Raw genomic sequence first — 22,300 nt, 5'->3', positions numbered from 1 at the left:
TTTTCTATTGTCAAACTTTTTTTCATTTTACTATGGAAACATGTTGCCTTTGTTTCTGTTGTTTGGTATACACAACAAACACATTTTTTTAAAAATGAAATATTTATTTCTGAGTAGTCATAAAAAAAGATCATAATTTTATCTAAAGAAGTCATTTACAGAATATTATGTGATTTAAAGGAGCTACTCTTGAAGTTGATGATTTTCTTGAAATATCTACCGAATTCTTTTGTTGACTGTTTTTCTTTTTTCATCCCAGCTGAAAAAGTAATAGAATTTATTTGTTACATGACATAAAAAATCAGCTTTCTGTCATTTTTTTCCTGCTAGTAAACTTTGCTACACTTGTGAAACACTTACTCAAAAAGCTCTCTGGTTCTTTTCTCTTCTGCTTGCCTCTCCTTTTCAATCTGATTTTTAATCAAGAATATATCACTTTATTTTCCATTAATTTAAAGAAAGTTGTTAAAAAAATAGAAAAATAAATGTTTATTTTGTAAGGTTTATTGTTTTCTTCAAAGATGCCATTTGGAGCTTGAAATGAAACATTCAGAACTTATTTTATAAACTTTTAAAATGTATTTAAATAACTAATGCAAAAAAATATACATTTGAATAACTATTTATTGCTATGTTATTTAGTTAACTTTGAGATTAATAGTTAATGATTAAAAAAATAAAAACCTTTATAATAACAAGTTTTTTAATGCACTGAAAGTAAGAACATTTTTTTTAAATTATTTATAAAAGATTTGGTCGCTAAAATATGAAAGGGATCTCAAAGCTTGTTTTAGAGAAGTTTGTTTTATTTTTATTTCCAGTGCATTTTAAAGCTTATTATTATAAAGGTTCTATATTTGTTTTATTTTCCACTTTTTAGCTGTAGTACATGAGACTGCTAACCTGAAAGTCAAGAGAGGGTTCAAATTAGTAAAACGTCCCTGAGTCCACCCAGCTCTGATGGGTACTAACTCACGTTAGGGAGAGTAAAGGCGGCTGGGCATAGTGTAGACCACACTATCCCTTCATTAGCTAGGTTACAAAAACATGTGAACCCTACTTCACTTGCCCCATGGACCTTAGGTCCAAAAGAGAACTTTACTTATTACATATTCTATGACTAAAATATTTGCATTAAATCCTGAGCATTGGCTTATGATCAGTAGAATTCAGTTCTGTCCCTATTTGGTTATCTCCCCTTGGTTATTGATTATAAATTATAGTAATTTAAAAATACAATGACTCTAATTAGATTTAAAAAATTGATATTCATGCAATGTCTATGAATAAGAGGGTATTGGAAAGTTTGAACGAAATTGTTGCATTAATAGTGTGTCAAATTGGATCAGAAGAATTGCCACAAAAAGAAACTTATGTCCACAAAAACTTACAGCTAAACAGTTGGAAAAAATGTCCTCAAAATCTTTTTGTTTATTGCCAAGATAGACCTCCAAGTCTCTGCCACCAATAATAGTTGGTAATTTTCCAGCCCCCACATTTTTATTCTGGGAAAAAAAGAACAAAAGCATATACTTAAATAATAATATTAACTATTTAATTTTTCTGTACATTGGTATTTTAAAGAGGTATCCACCACTGCAATAATAGTTTGGTAAATGGAGGAAACTCAACAAACCTTTTGAAATTTTTTGAAGTTTCTTTCATCGCCTTTTGTTTTACTAGTAGGTGCTGGTTTATTTTTATACTTGACTGTATGAGCCAGCAACTCCACAACTTTGACTTCACACAAATTCTGAATGAGCTTCCCATCCTTGTCTCTCAACAGCTAAAATAATGTTAAAGACAATAATTAATTCTCATAAATATGCTGATTGGTTGATACAGTAAAGTATCAAGGTTTTGTCATCATTATATCAATTTTAGGGTCAATGTCAGTATTATGGTCAAGTTCACTATCATAATCAAGAGCTGGATTATGATCAAAGTAGCATTATTAGCAAAGAAAAAGTTTGTAAACTGTAATGGCATTTCTGCAAGTAACAAATAAAAGTGTTAAAAGATATAATTCACACTCTCTAGTTAACAAAGATAGAGGCTGATAAGGCAAACTGTCCAGAACACCCAAAAAAATCAACCTGATTTAAGGGTAAAAAATCTGATTAAAGACTATATGAAAACTTTCCTTAGTTGAATAAAAAATATTAAAAATATCTTTTACTAACAAACCTCTGTGTCAGGTTTTAAATCTCTATCATTGTTATTGGCGGACTCAGATTTTCTGGTGCAGACGTTCAACCAGCCAGACTCACTGATTGTAGAAGATTTTGCGTCTGCTTGTATGTTGCCATGGCAGCTGATACCTTGTGCACTGCTCATATCAGCATCTGTGAATGGCTGATCCAGTGCTTCAGCAAAACACTCCACTTTCTCATCAGCTTTTTCCATTACATTCTTTTGTATTGCACAGCTGTGTTTGCTGGGCAGATCAAAATCCTTGTCATCTGTTGACTGTTTACCAGCATGAGGTTGATCATCCTCATCATCTATTATAAAAATGTGTTTTGATGGAGTTTTTTTACTCTGAATTTCTGCACCATCAGAATCATCCATACCAACAGTTGACTTTTTACATGGCTGAGGTTCATCATCCTCATCGTCCAGAAAAATGGGTTTTCTTTTGGATGTTTTTTTCTTGGTCTGAATTTCATCATCGTCAGAATCATCCCAGTTGGACGTTTTGCATTTGCTGGTTTTCTTTGGTTGTTGACGACGGCCAAATATGTTACTCATCTCTCTCTGTGGTGATGGTTCTCTGCTGTGTACCAGTACAATGTTCTCTGTACAGCTGCTGCCAGGATCTGCAGCCTGCCCTGTTTGCTTGCTGGCTATGGAAGGTTCCCGATTGTCCGATGGATTATCATCTAGTTTGTTGTTAGTGGATGGCTCTGGCTCTTCATGTTTCACAGCTAGAGTGATATAACTATTCACAGTAGAGCTTGGTTTCTTCTGATTCTCCCCATATTGTGAAAAAGGGGAAGCCACAAGATTGGATCTTTTAGGAGCATTTTTAATGGATGGGCTGCATGTTGTAGGCACATCATCCATTCTTAACCTTTTTGCAGGAGATTCAGCTTCCTCTAGAAGTTGTTGGTTGCTTGTAGAAAAAGACCTGCAATATTGTTATTGAAAAATATTTAAAATAAGAATTATAGAGCAACAGAGGTGTTTTTCAACATTAATGAAAACTGCTATTAGAATATTATTGCAAGTTAAATTCATTCAAAGAAAAAAAATATTTGAAAACATGGCATAACAAAAAGGCAAACCTCTTTTCTGACTTTACTTCTGCAACAGATGTGTCCAGCTCAGTCATCTGACTCAAAGTTTGACTTGCCATACTGGACAACATATTGGGGGCTAAGTGGACAGAAATGTATACAACTTAACATCCTAGATTACAAATAGCAACGCTAATTTTGATTTGTCTGCTGTAAAAAAGGTCATAACTGGTTTATTATTGATTTAAATTCCATCAACAGCCTGCTAAATTCTTTTGAAATAATATGTAATATTCTTTGGTTGTATATCAAACAAAGACCTGTGGCAAATTTTAAAACAACAGCCAATAGAGAAAGATATCAAAGCCCGTAAATGGGGATGGATCGGACACACGTTAAGAAAAGAAAAAGAAAACATCGCAAAACATGCATTGGACTGGAATCCCCAGGGGAAAAGGAGGGTGGGCCGGCCAAGGAAAACATGGAAGAGAACGGTTGAGGAAGAGGCAAAAACAGCTGGGCTCTCATGGGCACAGATTAGAGGAGCAGCCCAAAACTGAGTCCGCTGGAGATGTGTGGTTGCAGCCCTTTGCTCCCCAGGGGCCACAAAGGAGTGATGATGATGATGATTCTTTAATTGTGAATGTGGTGCAAAAAAGTTATTTATTCAATAGAAAAGTATTTTAAAAATCATTTCCAAAGTGTTATTAACTTCACTGCTTGACTCAATATTGAGATTGTTACTAAATACTTTAATATTAAATATAAATATGAATTAGTAGTGGACTGGGGTGTTCAGGAGGATCTGGGAAAAATATAAACAGCGGCCATTTTTTACTGTAATTTTCTCAATTATCGCACCGTTCCTGCTGGCCCACAGGGATTCTTTTCCGTGTGACAGCAATGCAGTCCAGCACTTATGTTAATTCCAAATTTTCAACTTACTGATTGGTGACTTGGGGTTACAAAAATCAGCAGTATTACAGGTCAGTATTGCCCAGCCTATTTCAGGATCTGTGACCATCCGCAGCTGCTTTCTAAACGTAGTTAAACCAATGGGTTGGACATTATTACAATCTCAAAATGTATACATAGAAACATTATTATTTACTATCTGCCAAAGGAAATTAAAGTGTTTTCCGCTATAAAAACAGATATTGCGTGTAAAACTAAAACATCAGTGACTCACCTTTTCAGTGTATTGTACACCAGGCGCACAAACTTCTGGCATGCTGGACTAAGAGTGACTAACACATCACGAGTGACTGCCACAACCACTGTACCAGCTAGGGTCATAGCATCAGCATCTTCTTCAGTGCCATCCTCTAGTAAAATAGGCTGCCCACCAGCTGTTGACACTGCCAGGTTTGTTTTATTGAACTGTAAAAGATAAATGTATTGGTTTGTTTTATTTAAAATAAAAACACTGATAGGGTTCATTAAATAAAATATATATTAAAAAGTAAATTTAAATTGATAACATTTATTGAATTAGGTTTATCAAACTAGAAAAAAAAAGTCTCTTCACATAAATTACAGCATAGACTATTGTTAAAAACAGTACAATAAATAAGGATGCCATCCTCATCTAGAAAAATACATTTTGAAGCAGCTGATTGGTCCTAATGCTCAACAACAATGAACATACCCAATAAACATCATAGGCCTAATGACACTGGATGGGGGGGGGGGGGGGAAGGCTATTTCATTTTTATGGCACACAAAATCATAACTGTTAGGCTTAATCGTAATATTGTAATCTGGGTGTCATAATTGTAAAATTATGGATAAAATCACAGTTAGGCAGCCCTGCTGAATAAAATAAATTAAAACAATATCAAACCTGAAGTGCTGACAAAAAGTAAAACTTAAGCCCCTCTAAAAGTGTAGCTCTCCTAATATCAGGGTGAAAAGACACACCTTGTGGGACTTCCTGATCAACAACCTCAGGCAAATATCTGAAATAAGTTACTCATGCAGATTCATTGTGTAAATGCTTTTGTTAAATCAAAATAACTAGTTTAAAAATACCATTTGTTAAAATTCAAAACAAAATACTGCCAGCTAAAATAATTTTAAAACATTAATTCAGAAAAATATTTATCAATTTATCAGAAAAAATGATTTAAAAATGTAGTTCAGAATTGTCTAGAATTTCCCATTAGTTTATAGATGTCCTTATCTTGTTATTACTTGAATGGGTCAGGCTTTTCTTTTTCTCCTCTATGGTATGAGTACAGGTCATCCAGGTACTGGGGGGTGACAATATGCTTCTGGTTGTTGATGGCACATATCACCTGAAATACAGATCAAGCTGGTTGGCTATATACTATCATTTTAAAATACAAATAAATCATAGTATGTGAGAGTCATAATGATTTTCTAATAGAGTACATTTGAATCAGCCTCAAAAGTTTTTTTGCTGTAACATTGTCTGATAATATTTAATTGTCCACAAAGATAACATACACATTTAGAAATAAGCAGCAAAATATTTCCTACTCTTACTGATGTTTTTAAGCTTTAAAAGTGGCTTATTTTAGTGGTTTAGAAGTATTAAAAACAAATGCTACTAAGTTATAAGTTTAAACTAACATCATTCTCTTTAAAAAGTTAATTTTATGCATGTTTATTCCCTCTATTATTATAATCCAACAGAATAATTAGATCTATAATCTCATTCTAAAATCTATGTATGTTTGAAAAAGGTAACCTTTATTGTGACATTAATATTTGACATGATGAGCAGATCACATGTTGGACGCCACTCTCTCACAATATGGCCCCCAAGTAAACTCATGACTTTGTGAAGACATTTCTTTGGTGCTTTCTCCAGGCAGGAGGTGGTGGCAATAAAAGGTTCATACACAGCCCTATCAAAACACAATTTTTGCAATCAAATTTAAGTTAAACAGCTATTCCACTAATTTAACATCAGATTTTTAAATGTATCAAACAGTCAGTTTTTGTGCTTTTAGGTGAAAGAAAAACAAAGAAATCTTAATATTGAACAAATGTTATAGGTGTCTTAAAATAGAATTATTAAAAATTGAATGTGAATAATGTGCATCACAGAGAAATTATAAAAGAATAAAAGTAAAACAACTTTCAGACCTGATTATCAATAGGGGAAATAAGGTTGACTTATTGGATTTAAACAAGCTAACCAGAGCTTTCGCTGGTATATGTTTGGATATTATCTGCTCGAGTTATGATCATTGGTCAGGCAAACTGAAACAGGGATAAGAATCAAGCAATTTTCTCACGCATGTTACCAGTCGCAAGGTATGGGTTTCCTCCACACTTTTGCCTCCTCCATGAACTCATGACTTACAGGGTGGGTCCTACCTCAAAAATGGCATCACCATGGAACCAATACTCTACCACTAAACCCACACCAAACCTTGACAAAAACATACCTAAATATTGATGCCGGTGAGCCACCAAACTTGATTTCATCATTGTGCTTCAATGTGATATGGGAACCTCCAGGTGTTTTTACTGGCTTACCATTCACAAAAGTTCCAAACTTTGATACATCCTCTAAAGTGAGTGTTGGTGTCACAAATGATTTGGCCTAGAGAAAAACAAGCAGTATTCAACTTTAAAATACAAGTCAACTATGACTTATTTTAGATTGTTAAACTACTAAAAAAAAACAATAAACTACAGATTTTTTGAGCTTTTAAAAATTACTAATACTATAAAAAATAGTCAATGCGATAGCAATAGCATCCAATTTAACAGTATTATAAAAAAGTTAGTAACTAAATAAGTGATGAATAACAAAAAACCAAAACAGAAAACTAAAGTGCATCCAATAAATTGATGGGTTCTGTTAAAGTTAATGGAGACAAAAATTTTAGAGTTATGCAAAAAAGCTTACTATAATCATAAAATTCAATAGCTTTGAATTACAATAATTTACTACCATTTTCAACATAATGAATTAGAAGCATTTGTGCTTTATGTTAAAAACATTCTTACCACATTGGATTCATAATGAGCCATGGTGAGAACAGCCTGTCTGCGACTAACTGATGCATCTTGGATATTGATGTCACAGTTCTGCCGTCCAACAACATAGTTATGGTCCCCTACAAGGATGAACCTCAAATCTTGGGATTTAAAAACAACAAAATAATATTGAGCCATGGTGAGAACAGCCTGTCTGCGACTAACTGATGCATCTTGGATATTGATGTCACAGTTCTTGTGATGTGACATGTAGTGTACTAATTTGTGAGTAAACGAAAAATGAAATCCACATGGTACTAAATTTCACCACCTACTGTTTCTCAAGTCAGAACTGTAAAACTACAGCCTGTTGTTAGCTCCACTAAAATAGAGTTTTCCTGATCGTACACTTTCTATATTCAAAATTCTGTACCTGTATCTGACCCTTGCCTTGAAATAACTATTATGTGAATATTGCTATTTGAGTACCAGCGCCTGTTTCTAACCAGTGTACTTACATACATATGTAGGATAATTTATTTAGTTAGTTACTTAGTTAGATATAAGATATGGTACTTCTATAAGAGTATTCTAGACTCTAATCTAGAGTCTAGTCTAGACCAGGGGTCTCCAAACTACGGCCCGCGGGCCGGATGCGGCCCGCAAAGTCCTCTCATCCGGCCCGCGGAGATCTTTTTGTCCACGGAAAAAAAACGTTTGTTGGTGATGATGAGGAACTTTGCGCAGAATAAACAAAGACATGCCTTGAACTAACTGGCCCCCGAACTGAAATTTGGTAGTAAATGCGGCCCTCGGACTGAAAAGTTTGGAGACCCCTGGTCTAGACTATCTATTTCTAGACTTATTTATCTAGATCTAGTAACTAATAGTAATACTTAATTTAATACTATAGGCCTACTTAACTTAATTAATGACTTCACTTCGGCCTATAAACTATAGGCTACATAATTTTACAATCTAGAAATATAGAATTAAGATGTAGGCCTCCTATAGTGAATATATCTCTAGATCTACATTGTAGTAAATTAGTTTAGTTTAGTAAGTTAAACTAAGACTCTTACTAAGACTTAGTCTAAGTTTTATGTTTTTTTATTTAGTTAGCGGTAGATCTAGATCTAGATTCTAGATCTGGTAGCAAAGTAAAGTTACGTAGCCAGTAAGTAGTCAGTAACAGTAACTGAGTATGCCTAACAAAACAAACAACTAGATCTACTATTAATATTACTAACACAACAATACATTAGTTACATTTGTTAAATTTGTTTGTTACATTTTTATTTTATATGACATTGAATTGTTACAGAGTCAAAATGAGTGACAAGTGACAATTAATATATAGATTCTAGATCTAGATTTCTAGATCTAATATTCATTGAAGCCATTTTTAAATCTGTAAAACATAATAAAATATTGTTAGTCATGAGTTACTCTGACTGACTCTTGCCAATTGAGTCATTGACTTGTGTTCACACTTGTGTGAGTTAGCCTGAGTTACAGAGTTAGGCAATTGTGCTAGACTTACTTAAGTACTGAACTTATACTAGAACTATGTCTTACCAAGCTGAGATGTTGATATCAGCTCCCACATTATCCAAGCAAAAGGATGATTTAAATTCAGTTGAACAGGCTTTTTTTTAACTTCCAGTTTCCAATAGGCCTACCATACCATCGTTTACTTCTAGATTTATTATTATTTATTTCTTTGCTTTTTCTAGCTTAGTGGTTAAACTTTTCAATAATTTAATAACAGTAAAAGCTTGACCTTGCCTAACAAACTTTTTCCAGGAAAGAAAACAAAACATTGTTTATAGAATCTGGCCAAATGCACTCAAAACAATAGTCAAAGTCAGAGGACCTAGATTAAAGCGGCTCACCTACAAAATTGTATTTTTATCTTATCTAAAATATAGACCTGCTTTTGGTAGATTCCACTTTAAAAAACTACTGGGTGAGCATCATGGTTTTGGTTGCTTAGCGTGTATTGCGGCTTCGTAATTTCTAAGGGCAACCATTTTGGAAATGGCGCTGACTTCCCCTTTCGCTTTTTGTCCCAGGCTTCCGTCACCGCCGCGCGTGAGTCTAAAAATAGACTAACGGCTTGTTCCAACCGGCATTTTGTTGACGCTCTCTTCCCTTCGGGTTTACTTGACATATTGGAAAATATTTTGGCGGACGATATTTATTAATTTAGTTTTTCTTTCTTCGGATTATTGGAGTCAAAAATAGAGGTAATTTCAGCATTTTTTTTCTATTTGAATTAGATTCTTGTTCTTGTTAAAAGTTTGGTTGTTCGACAGAGTTTTGCAAATTTTCTTTAAATTAAGTCTGAAAACGGCTAATTTCCCACCAACAAGTCGTTTAAATGTCCCTGCAAAGTCTGAATCGATAGCTTTGTAGCCGCCATTATTTTAAAAAGATTTTTAAAATATTGTATATTTAATTTATTTATTAAGTTTTTTAAAAATAGCATTATTAAAAAAAACTATTTTACGAAAAAAAGTAATTAGGTTTAATAGTGACAGTGGAGTGTCATTAGGTAGATTTAGTTAGATCTAGATCTAGAATCTAGACTAGATTTAGATTAGGTTGAATTATGGATTTTTTAAAATAAAATATTCTGTTATTTCAAATACACCATTAACTTCCTTACCCCTTAAGAGAACATTTGACACCTCATTTAAATATCTAGCTTACTCGGTTGACGAGAAAATAGAGAATTTGAAAATTAATCAAAAATGGAAAATGAATGACAAATCAGCGTTCTTGGCCCTCGACCGGCATAACATGACGTCGTGGACTTGTGTGCACGAGCTTTTAATTCCCGCCATGGTAATTGCGTCAGCTTAGGTAATTTACTCACCGGAAAATAACAAAAAGCAACTCGTTGATAATAAAACTATATCTAGTTATTTTATTATTTATTAAATTCTACTCCACATGATATTCATACCATTTTATGAAGTAATGAACACCTGCATAAATCAAATGACCATAATAAATATTTTTATTTCAAATTCTAATTTTAAATAATAAATATGCTTAAAATAATATGATAGTAATAGTTATGATAGTTTATAAATACAAATACTTTTTACACTCAATTCACATTGTATTGAGTCAACAGCGTGGCAGCTGAGGTTCATACATGGTATTAGTGTCTTTTTTTTTTACATTACATTTTTTTTTTCATCTTGAAAACATGACGTATGTGATTATTTTTTTAAAATAAAATCTCCAAACATCGTCACTCGCGTGATTGCTTGCTTACGTTTACTATCCTGTGGATGAAAAATCCCACCACGGTCGCGGGGTCACAGTGACCTATAGTACACGTCATAGAATGAACACGCGTACACGAGATGGTCGGTGTCTTCACTTCTCTCTCTCCCCCCCCCCCCTTCTTCAAGCAAATTTAATTACAGACCTACTTCCCTACTTCTGGTCATTTTTTTTAAAAGTTCGGTCATTTTTTTTAAAGTTCACATATCAGGCATGCTAGACAGCCAGCTGTATAAAAAAAAAATTTAACTAGATCTACGTCTAGCTTAAAAAAATAAATAAATAAACGCTTAAAATGACCGTAAACAGATTATTTAGCGCCAAAAAAAAAGGCAGCTGAACGAGCATTTTTTTAAAATACGCAGCAATGAAAAGGGCTAACGGCCGATCAAGTCTAAAAATCGCCAGTAATTAGGCCTAGCTCTGAAAAAGGCCACTGAACGAGCATCACTGATTATATAAACGAATAGGCCACGCAGCGTTGACGAGGTTAACCACCGGTCACGAATGCAGCAACTGTCGGCCCACAGTGAAGAAAAAATCAATATACTAATAAAATTACTAATACAATAATAATGTCCATAATTTTACTTTTTCCACACATGCTACAATTGAATTATAATTAAAATACTAGACTTAACAGTTCATTCCGTAAAAAACAAAAACTAGTTGTTTCTGTCTGGCAACTAGCGTAACAATGACGCAACGTTACTAAAAATAGCAGAGAGAAATTGTCGCATGGTTACTTACGGGGTAATTGGATTTTTGGTAAAGATCATCCATAATACTGTAAATATACATGGTAAATATCTCAATTATATATTAATCTACCGTTATACGGGCCGTTTTCCCCGTTATACGGTCGTTTTTGGCCGCGGTTCAGTTTATACGGAGAGTGCTCCACTGGAAATCCTCTCATTATTTACAACTACAATTCTAGCGTTTTTTTCTGGCATTCTAAGGCATATTATCCATTTTATTAGCATCTTGTGTTAAAATAATGATAAGAATTTGCGAGATTAACAGTTTTTTCATTTGTCGTGGATTGGACCCTAAAATAAACGTAAAAACCGTCAGAAAACGACGCGTGACGTTTCAGGGTCAGAGGTCAATCCAGCCATCTAAGCAATGAGGCGGCCTAATTTAGATTCTAGAGTCTAAACTAGACCTAGAATATCTAGATTCTAGATCTAGATCTAGATCTAGTAGATCAGATCAATTCTAGATCTATAATCTATAAAATCTAGATACTCTATAATCTATATCATCTAGAAATCTAAATCCAAGTCTAGATCTTGTAAAATAGATCTAGAATCTAGTCTAGTCTAGATTCTTAGATCTAGATAGATTAGATCCAGATGATCGTCAAGCTAGACTAGATGTAGATCTAGATTCTATACAATACATTCTATAGTATAGTATACTATAAGCCTAATCTAGATTATTTTAAAAGATCTAGATCTCTATTAACTAGATCTAGATTCTATCTAATTTTCTAGATATAGACTCTAGATTCTAGAATCTCTAATCTACTTTTTTTTTTCAGTCTGTGGTCTTGCAGCTCTTTGATTGAAATCTGAGTGAGAAATCATTCAGCCATCGGAATCACATTTAGACATTTCTGATAAGTGACAGTACTTTAAGTGATCATAATTATTTACCTAATTATTAATTATAGACTACTTTTAATTATACCTATTTAGTGTTAAGTAGCCTAATTAAATCTAGATCTAATCTAGTTCTAACTTACCTCTACTCTAAACAATAGTAACTTTTTTTTTTACTAGACTCACAATTTTAAAAACAAATGGTTTTTTTTTTTTGTGTGAAATAAACCTAGTAGGCGTAGTCTATTTATTTTAAAATAAACCTTATGCCTAGATATCTATATCTAAATTTTCCAAATGTATTTTCAGAAGTTCGAATGAGGAGATGGAGATGGCTGGGCCATGTCCTACGCATGAGCAAAAGATGACTCCCCAACATGGCACTGGAAAACGAAAGAGAGGAAGACCACTGGGAACATGGAGGAGATAGATGGAAGAAGAAGTGCAAGCTGCTGGCAAGACCTGGCATGAACTAAAGTGGCTCGCCCAAGACAGAGTGGAATGGCAGGGATTTGTTGCTGCCCTATACTCCACAGGGAGTGATGAGGATTAAGTAAGTAATTTGTAATAGACTACTAATGTAACAGACTTTTTTCTAACACTAATTGTTTATTTTAGTATACTAAGTCATGACTTGATTCATCAACTTACAGCTATAAAATACAGTTGCACAGAACTTCCTTTATAATTCATATTTTTCTACAATAAGTAAACTAAGAAAAGATACTAAATCATTGCAGAGAAAGCAGACACAGATCCAGTGTTGGAAGAGGAAGTATTTTACATAAAAGAAAAAAAAAACAACAGATGTCAAAGCAGGTATTGGCTGGTGCAGAAACAGCATGAAAGGGTAAGTTATTGATGATTTCAAACATAAAATATGCTAAATTGCAGGTTAGGTTTCAAAGAACAACTGGACATCTTCAGCAAGAGAATTGAGAACCAAGATTGATAGTGTTAAATGGGAGATGGATTTGCTGACAATGACAGAGTATTGAAGGAGATAGATGATGCTTTAAGAGGAGAAAGGGTCAAGATCTCAGTAAAGAATGACATTGTTCAGGCAGAGAATCTCAAACTGATTGAGGAGTTTGACAGGGTCATCGACACAAATCAGTTACAGCACAAAATAGACACAGACATTCAATCTCAAATGAAGAAAAAGTTGGAAGCTATGGAACGCAGAGATACTGAAAATTCCATCTATGATGTGTTGTCTGGATCGAATGTCTCAGTAAACCATCCCCTATTTCGTGGTGTTGACAGAAGCTGAAACCCTCTTTGTCAAGAATTGTGGGTGGTAAAGACCTGGTTGTTGTCCAGCTGACTGACAAGTGGGAGCTAGATGATCAGAAAGTGCATCGCTATTATGTGAGGATTATTAACAGAGTACTAGCTAAAAAGAACAAGTCTGTTGTCTACACTGTAGGCTACTGGGCACCGGATGAGGATGAAGCTGAGGACTTTTGCCTACCTGCTGAGTCACTAATAGCTGACTTGATTAGTAGTGATTGATTTTTTATAGAATACATAAAAATTATATTGGCTATTACATTTACGCAGCAAAGCAAGTTAATTGAGTAGGTTAAAAAATAAAGGTTGGTATGTAATGACATGGTATTATTTTTTTTTAATCTCTTTTTTTATATTTTACTTATGGTATTCTAATTTGATACACAGTATAGTGTAAACAAATCAAATAACTTTTTTTTTTCTTTGCAGATTTTTGTATCTTTCCTGGACTGATGACTTTCATTCAACCTGATCATTTTTTTATTTGCATCAACTAAAACTTGTTATATAAATCACTTTGTTGTACTCACACCTTAAACTTAAACCCATTATTACTTTTGTACTTTTCATTGATAATTGAAATTTATATAATTGCATCTAAATCTAATAAATAAATATTTTTTGGAAAGCAAACCATTTTGATTCTTTTTATCTTTTGTTTGAATTTGAAACCAGGTCTTGTATAAGAAATTATACTGGTGGGTCTGTGAGTAACACCATGTTTGCACTTACCACATGAATACTATACATGTCTAGAAAAAAACAACAATCTCCAATGAGTAAGCCTTCATATACATGTTCTGATAAAATAAGCTTATGCTGAAGTTTTTTCTCTAGACTTGCGCAATTCACAGTGCAACAACAATTATTGGAAGTAAGCAGTCCATTAATAAATAAATATATATTTATTAGACACCAAATTACATATTAAATATTTAGAATGAATAAATAATCATAGTGAGAGATAATGGTTCCATTAATTAGTATCACTAGCTTAACAGATGAATTTTTATAACTTACTATAATGTGTTCAAGCAAGGTTAATATTGATAATCAATAGGCCTTACTATAAGAAGCAGCTGAACACCTTTGTAGAGGGTCTATATAAACTATATTATAACATTTTCACTATTTTAGACAATGGTATTGGTATGAAATTGTTGGTCATGTAGGGCCCTACACAAATGTTAAAACCTAATAATAGAAAAAAAAATATTTTGCTACTACTAGGCCTACATGGTGGTTGTAATTCAAGTTTTCAGTAGGCCTATGCCTAATAATTTATTCAATTATTAATAGGCCTAGTTGTGTATAGTAAATAAAATTTTGATTAGTCAAACTCATAATAAAATACTACATTAACAATTTATAGTAAAATGACGAAAAGTCCGAAAATATAATTTGACGCGTATGACGTCATCAAGTTGTGTACTACCAATATCGGAGACACTTTTTTTTTTAATGTAAGAGGAAAAATAATGGTGGCAGGTTAATCCAAATTTTTTATAAACACAAAAATTTTAAAATCGAAATAGGCTAAATAAACTTTTCCTAGACACACACAGAGTATAAAAAGTAGTTTCAGTAAAAAATTACGCGTCGATCGGTATCTTTTCTTCCCGAAACTAACGAATTTTCATTTTTCGAAATACACGCTATTATTAATATCGAGAATGTGGAGTGGATGTTTTGATTTTTGTTGATGATTTTTTTTTCGTGCTGCACTTTGGACCCAGATCTTAGAATTGATATAGACTCTAGAATCTAGATCAGATTTAGATCTAGATAGATAAAGAGCCTATCTGTATTTACTATTTAGACTCTAGATCTAGATCTAACCACTGAGCTAGGTCCTAGCCTAGACTAGATCTAGCTAGACTAACTATCTATAATAAATCTATATTATTATTCATATTACTATAACTAAGTCTAGAATCTAGAACTAGATCTAGAGAATCTAGAGTCTAGACTCTAGAGTTAAAGTAAGTAAAAGTAGGCTCAACAAAAGTCAACATCATGTCATCATCATCATAGACTCATAGGACATAGACATAGAGATTTAATTTTATCATTTAGGCCTAGATAGGCCTACAGATTTTTAGTAGACTACTTACTTAAAGTAGACTCTTTCTAGACTAAATCTAAATTAAAACAGTTAAAATAGGCCTACTCTCTTTTAAAAAAATATCATCTAGCTAGACTCTAGATCTAGTTTGGAATTCTACCTATTCCTAGATCTACATGTTTTGAATGTTTACAATACAATACTTGATTAGTAGGGGCATATACTATATGATCTATATGGCAGGAAACAGATTCAACCCTCAAGCATCTACTTTTAGGGTCGATTTTCGCCAATTTTCAAAGTAACAAATATTGACATATTATATATCAATTTTGTTGCTTAACAATCGAGGAATTCAAAAATATAAAAATTAATAGCACTAGACATTTACATCACGTTCAAAATGTAGATTAACCACACTCACTCAACTGAGATTTTTTTTTACATCTAAATGTAGTGAGGTCCAAAAATCCACGAAATTCACAAAATTAACAATATAATTACACAGAAATGTCACTTAGGCATACATTTATTTGTTATTATGTCAAACTTTACAAAATATACCAGTTTATAGCTTATTTCTATAATTATTCTTGAGAAAAAAAACGACCGCCCTCCCCTTTAAAATTCTGGCTTTTAGAAACACTCTGGGGAAGAAAAAAATAACAGAGTTAAATATAGAAGGTCTATATAAAAAACATAATTAATAAAATATGTCTATATGCCAATTTTTAATATAGTTGCAGCATTTACATGGCTAATTATAATTGTTTAGTACTTTGAACATTAATTTAAAGTTACGACTGTCTGTGGCGTCATTCAAGTGTAGTGTCAGTGTAGGTGAACAGGGTGTTAGGGCCTGATACGATTTCATTAGAATTGGTAGTGAACAGAATGTATAATTAGAACTGGCATATAAAAACAATGTTGATAATAGATGCAGTTGTTTTAATGCTACTTATAATAGATCAAAATGACAAACATAATTAAAACCTAAGAATCTGGAAGCGGTGACCTCATTTTACTGACACGGTTGTCAAATAGTAAGTGAATAGATCTAGATTTAGAATCTACGTAATTTTGAAAATACGCTAGTTCTAGAAGCAAAATCACTTTTAAAAACTGAAGTTAGTGATTAGATCTATAATGAAATTGAAATCAACAACTGATATGTATCTTTTGATTTTAAAAAAAAATACGCTTAGTTCTAAGAAAAAAAATTCTATGGTGTACTCGATCCCTATCCCAAAACGTGCCAGCCATATCGCATGCGTAGTCAGCTACTCAGCTGCTTATCAAATCGATGAATTTTAAAATTATATAATAAAAGTAGGTCACCCTAAAAAAAAGAGTAAAATGGCTCCCGTTTTCACGACAGCCGTCACTCGATTCATAATTTACAGAGTTATAAAGTTCTACTTTCTTTTGGCTATAGATTTAAAGAAATATTAATTTGTTATTTCTCATGCGTTCCAACAATTGTACCTAATTTTAATAAACATTAGATTAGTAAGGACTCGATTCTTTTTAGAATTAGCCCTCGACACTATACAGACTATTGCGAAGAAACAGACTCGCGCGAATGTCGTGCGTAGGCTGGTTCAGTGGCGAAGGTTAGAACCCAATTTGCGACGGAAAATTTTTACTTTGAAATAATTACATTATCAATTAATTTCGATTTAAAACAAATGGCTTAAAGTCAAAAGTAAACTAAAATTTAAAAACTTTGTTATTCGCAGTGTACTCAAGATTATCGTGTTTTAAAGATAAGTCTAGTTTTACTACGTGTGCGTGCATGGTGCGAATACCGATTTTCCGCAACAGAAAATCATTAAAAATATAAAAAAAAGTATCTACGGCAAAATAATAATTATATTTTACAGAATTAAATAGATTTAACTTAACTGTTATTTAAATACATGCTTCGGAGTAAAAAAATACAATTTTATATCCGTAAAAAATTAACTGAAATTCCCGCTTTCAGCGACGCCGATGTGTCGTAATTTTCGTCAGTCATTTTGTTCAAATTAAAGTAAAAAACGCATTCAAATATACTTTTTTTTACTTTCATAATTTTACAGCAATCATTTCTAATGAAAAATCCATACAAAAAAAATAGTTATTTTTACAAAATATTATTTCTTACCTCATTAGTGCAGTACACGTACTTTCCAAGTAGATCCATTCCGTCTAGATTTGCATACTTCGCATCCTTCGCCGCGGCACAAAATGTCATAAAAAACGAATTCCACAAAAATGTTGCTAACGAAGCTTGTAAAAACCTTGCTCTATTTATCAGTATAAACAAAATCCCCGAACGATGTCTGGTTAGAAAGTTTATGAACGGCGAAGACCGAATATGCATTTTGCGGTACCAATCTGTTTCCTGCCATATATATCTTCTATTATTTGGATTTAGAATAATATTTAGCCTAGATGACATAGGATATTACTTAAACATTATATGGAGGAAATACCTAGGCCTAATTCTTTAAATAATGTTGGCAAGCTATATAAATAACTAGGGTTCAAGTTTGTTTTTTGATAAAACTAATTTTATTATCATGGTATTTCTTGATCAGCCATACCCAGATATTTAATAAGTTTTGTTTATTTAAATTCTTGCAGGCTCTTCATCAATAAAGAATCGCAGAATACTCTGATCAAAATGGCTGTGGAAAATGATTCTGGAGTCTCTTATCTGTGTCTTAAGATAGCCAGAACTTTCCTCTATCCCAGCTTTCTTGCATTTAATTTGCTCATGAGCCTTTATATTACAACATTTGAGGAAGAAAAGTACCCAAATACAATTTTTATTAAAAAAGTTCTACTCACCCCAGTGTACGGGGCACTTTTTATTCTATTTCTTCCTCTTCTCATAATTTTTCTCCCTGTACGATGTGGTATATTATACTTCCGTAAAAATCATTTCATGGTATCTGTCAAGCATACAACACTCACAGAGTCTCAACGCCTATTCCAGAACGATCTCATTAGAAGTGGGAAGTATAAATTTGGCATAGCAACAGCTAATTTGTGTCTTATGCCTGAACTGGCCTCTAAAATGAATCATCTGATAAATGTTAACTACAGAGCAAGAAAAATTGGGGAAAAAATACTTGCAAACCAGTTCTTCAATGATGAATGGAACAGCAAAGAGATGGAATGGAAGATATCAAAAAATAAATCTCAAACTTTCACAACTTCTAACTCTGGAGACCATGATAGAGGGATAGAGCTTGAGGGAAATGTTTGCACCAACTTTCCACGTGTTGATATAATGGCCATTCAAGAAGCTTGGTCCAGTTATCACAATAAAACTCTAATGAAAGAACTGCACAAAGTATTTCCGTACATTGTACATGATGCTGGTGTTCATTCCTACAGCAATAATGCATTTTTTCTAAATAGTGGCCTTTTGATAGCAAGCAAGCATCCCATCCTTGCTATTGATTTTAAGCCATTTTCACATTTTGTCAAGCATGGAAGAGTACTCTCCAATGGCCTTCTAATGGTCAAGGTACTAACTGTACACATCTTATATTACGTCTCAATTCTCTGGGGTTGAAGGGGGATGGGGGGTAGGCTTTAGTGATGATGACTAAAGGAGGAGATGGGGGGGGGGGCTGATCGTGTAAAATCACACATTAGCAGTTTTATAATTAATTATTGAAACTGATTTTAGCTGTTATTTTGCAGGTGCTAAAAGTATCACTGAAATGTACAAGCTATATAAATAAAAATATATAGCTATGAATATTTAATAGCTTAAATCGTCAGAAATACTTTTGCCTATGGAGACAGTTTTAAATAATGTTTGCAATATATTGTCAAATCTTGTTGTTTCCTTTCTTATTTACAGAATTGTTTGAAAACTGAAAGTTTGCTATTTTGAGGTGTAGATAACTCTGGGTTACAAATAACTAATTATTTGGGTTAAAAAAAGGATATAGCTTATGGGGTGATAGAGGTTAAAGGAGGTACCAAGAATTTTTACTTTTTCAAGGTAACGAGTGAGAAAGTTTAGAAAAAGATAATCTTAACTCATTGTTTTCTCTCTCAGGTAGCATTAGGAGACCAAAAGAATAGTGGCAGCTATGTGGGTTATGTTTTCAACACTCACCTACAATCTTATCAAGGTAAGATACATTTAATATTTTTATGCCTACAATATGTTGATTCTTCATTCATTTCAAGTAATTATTTTCCCTCTTCTCATTTGTAGACATTTAAAAAAGTATTCTAGAGGTAGATTATTCAGGCTCAACGCCACAAAATATCTCTTATGTGTCTCGAAATTAATTAGGAAAATGTGCTACCCATTTATACCTATTTAGCTGGGGCTATAGGAACATGAGTCTACTTCATCTAGCCTATCGACAACCTTTTACATTTGGACAAAAACAGAAATTCTAACTTTTTTTTAATCCTACCAGGTAAAGATCAAATAATTCCCAAACAGTTGGATGAGATCAGAGCCTGGATCAGCCAGTTTACTGAGAGAAATAGGAGAGATGGAGACAACATCCTATTCAGTATTATTTGTGGGGATTTTAACTTTGACACTTTTTCACCAGGTATCTGTTTTTAGATTTTTATCAGACCATGTTTCATCTTCTAAAATATCTTTTTATTTAGTCAACTTATAGGCCCTATCTTGTTTAGTATTCAAGATTTGACAGAAAGATTTCATAAAATTCTTTTTCTTATTCATCAGCTGATAAAGAAAGCACACAACATCCAATATTTTCAGAGTTTGTTGATTTTTGTAGAGTTAGAGCTGGTCTTGATAAGCCATGGACTGTTGGTGAGATTTTGTTGTCTCGTAATTGCTATGTTTGATTTAGAGTTTACCAGTCTTTTTAATTAGTATACTAACTTTTTAATGGCTTTTAAAGGTTGTTTTTTTGTTGAATTCAAGGTACTGAAATGAGGCCAGAGTTTATGTTGGACAGTCCTGTAACAACACAAGAAGGTCTGAAAAAAGTTTTAGAAGATCCTGTTCTGCGTCAGTGCCATATAGTGGATGCTGACATTATTGAACACAGTAAAGAGGTGATTGTCAGCGGCTCAGTCAAGAAGGATGAACATGGGAATGTAAAGCTGTTTCCAGAAGGTGGAAGGCGGAGAATTGACTACATACTGTATAACAAATCATACCCACTGGTAAGTTGTTCTTTACTTATCTTGATGCAACCAGTTTAAAATATTATTTCTTTTAAAGAAATGATTACAGTTTTTAGTATACTCTGCGTATTAATTTTTACAGAAGGTTGAGAGCTACAGTTTTGTTACAAAGCTTGCTGGCCTCACCGATCACATTCCAGTTGCTATGGAGTTCATGTGTGAAGGATTGAAGTAAACTATCTACTCTTTAGTTTTTATTTGTTTAAAACAGAAAAATGGCAAATTCTTATGTGGTATAGTTAGTTTTAAAAAGTAACTCATGGTTACATTTTTATAGGTGTTTTTTTTTCATCAGTTGTTAATTAGAAAAACTTAATTGATATACCCTTGTTATAATGTTATGCCAACTTTACAAAATTATTGTCATTGACTTATGTCTCATCATTTAAAAGTGATTTAGTAGTTAATTGTAATAGCTTGTAAATTATTATACTACAGCTAATGTTTTTTATGTACATTCTGTTATGACACAACAATCATGTTAATGTTAATGCAACAATTATATACAAATATAAATATTTTTATATATCTGCTATACATCCCGCCATGAATTCAAACTAATTTACAGTTGAAATATGCCAAGTTGTGTTACTAAAATAAGCAATATGTACTGCCATTAGAATTTTCTTTTTACTATTAAGTGTTGCTTTTTCAAGACCATTGAACTTTCAACATAATTTATTGCAGCTTTTGTTAGTAATATGTTGTTTTTCTTCTTTCTTTATACTAAGATACATTACTGTTTATTTATCACTTAATTTTTTTTTTAGTGTTTCTGTAATAAAAAGGCACTTCAATGCATCAGACATTTTTTTATTTTAAGTTATATAAAATAATGTCACATTAGATTACAGCAAAAAGCTATCCCCAGTATTTGTTTGTTGGACCAAATTTCATTTTATAAAATAATGTATCATTACCAATTGTGAACTCACAATTCTGTTTCCTTTTTAGATATTTCTAATATTTATATTGTAAAATACAGCTAACAGTATTAGAAGAGATTATCTGCCTTACTTGTAGAAACTCATCCAATACTTATGTGAACATTTCTTAAAGTATGATACATTTTTTATTTACCCCAGATCTCATTACAAACTATTATTCACAATAATATATAAATCTTTAGATTGTTGTTAAAGCATTGTTTTTCTGCAATCCATTTCATGTGATAATAATTAAATTATCTGTTTTATGATATATAAAAAAACAGTAAATGTTTGCCATCTATATACAATTTTAATATTTTGCTTTAAACAGTTATAGTAATTAATTTTTTCATCCATCACCATTAAAAAAATACTAGTTTGTAAAATAATAAGACAATATAATCACAATTATGGCTGCATTGTTTGTGGACGGCTTTGGAGATTTTATTAAAACTGTATTTTTTGTCCCTGTAATCTGTTTTCAATTTTTATGACATGGTGCATTGCTGGATTTCCTCATGACTATTCATTGTGCTGATAGCACTTTGATCCACTGTTGATATGTTTACTTACTTAACCATTTTTAAACAAAAGTATACATTGACTGGTATGAAAATTCTAGTCCTATTTTTTTAAATTAAATTTGACATCTTAAAAAACTATCTCAAGATTTCTAGAAAATTAATTGAGGTACATCATGTTTTAATGAATTATAAACATGTT

At 32.5% G+C, this 22,300-nt stretch overlaps 2 protein-coding genes across 6 annotated transcripts; one reads left to right on the top strand and one right to left on the bottom strand.

The window, feature by feature from the left end:
* Nucleotides 1-78: 78 nt before the first annotated feature.
* Nucleotides 79-8,927, bottom strand: LOC131955842 (nibrin). Of its 2 annotated transcripts, XM_059320122.1 has the most exons (15): nucleotides 8,775-8,927; nucleotides 7,227-7,357; nucleotides 6,659-6,816; nucleotides 5,953-6,112; nucleotides 5,433-5,536; nucleotides 5,083-5,197; nucleotides 4,429-4,619; nucleotides 4,185-4,276; nucleotides 3,288-3,378; nucleotides 3,055-3,130; nucleotides 2,188-3,021; nucleotides 1,637-1,786; nucleotides 1,392-1,505; nucleotides 361-410; nucleotides 79-259 (listed from the first exon to the last, which is right to left on the bottom strand). In XM_059320122.1, exons 1-15 carry the CDS (start codon nucleotides 8,803-8,805, stop codon nucleotides 217-219), a joined length of 2,340 nt encoding a protein of 779 aa, XP_059176105.1. In that variant the 5' UTR covers nucleotides 8,806-8,927; the 3' UTR covers nucleotides 79-216. The 2 variants fall into 2 exon arrangements, with proteins under 2 accessions (XP_059176105.1, XP_059176104.1); XM_059320121.1 differs by having other exon boundaries at nucleotides 2,188-3,130.
* Nucleotides 8,928-9,036: 109 nt separating this feature from the next.
* On the top strand, nucleotides 9,037-22,294 carry LOC131955843 (sphingomyelin phosphodiesterase 5). Of its 4 annotated transcripts, none has more exons than XM_059320125.1 (7): nucleotides 9,037-9,165; nucleotides 18,090-18,981; nucleotides 19,525-19,600; nucleotides 19,898-20,038; nucleotides 20,179-20,268; nucleotides 20,383-20,627; nucleotides 20,731-22,294. In XM_059320125.1, exons 2-7 carry the CDS (start codon nucleotides 18,130-18,132, stop codon nucleotides 20,821-20,823), a joined length of 1,497 nt encoding a protein of 498 aa, XP_059176108.1. In that variant the 5' UTR covers nucleotides 9,037-9,165; nucleotides 18,090-18,129; the 3' UTR covers nucleotides 20,824-22,294. The 4 variants fall into 4 exon arrangements, with proteins under 4 accessions (XP_059176108.1, XP_059176107.1, XP_059176109.1 ...); XM_059320124.1 differs by having other exon boundaries at nucleotides 9,048-9,101; XM_059320126.1 differs by lacking the exon at nucleotides 9,037-9,165 and adding an exon at nucleotides 15,116-15,200.
* The last annotated feature ends 6 nt before the right edge of the window (nucleotides 22,295-22,300 follow it).

Source organism: Physella acuta, unplaced genomic scaffold (assembly GCF_028476545.2).
Source record: "Physella acuta isolate Inbredline_101_S28 unplaced genomic scaffold, ASM2847654v3 ptg001110l, whole genome shotgun sequence".
NCBI classification, from domain to species: Eukaryota; Metazoa; Mollusca; class Gastropoda; family Physidae; genus Physella; species Physella acuta.
Note: the sequence above shows the minus strand (reverse complement) of the source record. Positions and strands in the feature narration are given on the sequence as shown.

Excerpts from the sequence above, each read along its gene's own strand:
- LOC131955842 (XM_059320121.1), bottom strand. The coding sequence starts at position 8,805 with ATGTGGGAGCTGATATCAACATCTCAGCTTG. Across the intron at positions 3,379-4,184 it reads TAACCCCAAGTCACCAATCA|CCCCCAATATGTTGTCCAGT; the intron begins GTAAGTTGAAAA and ends CTGTCCACTTAG. Across the intron at positions 411-1,391 it reads TTTTTTCCAACTGTTTAGCT|ATTGAAAAGGAGAGGCAAGC; the intron begins GTAAGTTTTTGT and ends ATTAAAAATCAG.
- LOC131955843 (XM_059320123.1), top strand. Across the intron at positions 20,269-20,382 it reads TGATAAGCCATGGACTGTTG|GTACTGAAATGAGGCCAGAG; the intron begins GTGAGATTTTGT and ends GTTGAATTCAAG. Across the intron at positions 20,628-20,730 it reads ATAACAAATCATACCCACTG|AAGGTTGAGAGCTACAGTTT; the intron begins GTAAGTTGTTCT and ends TAATTTTTACAG.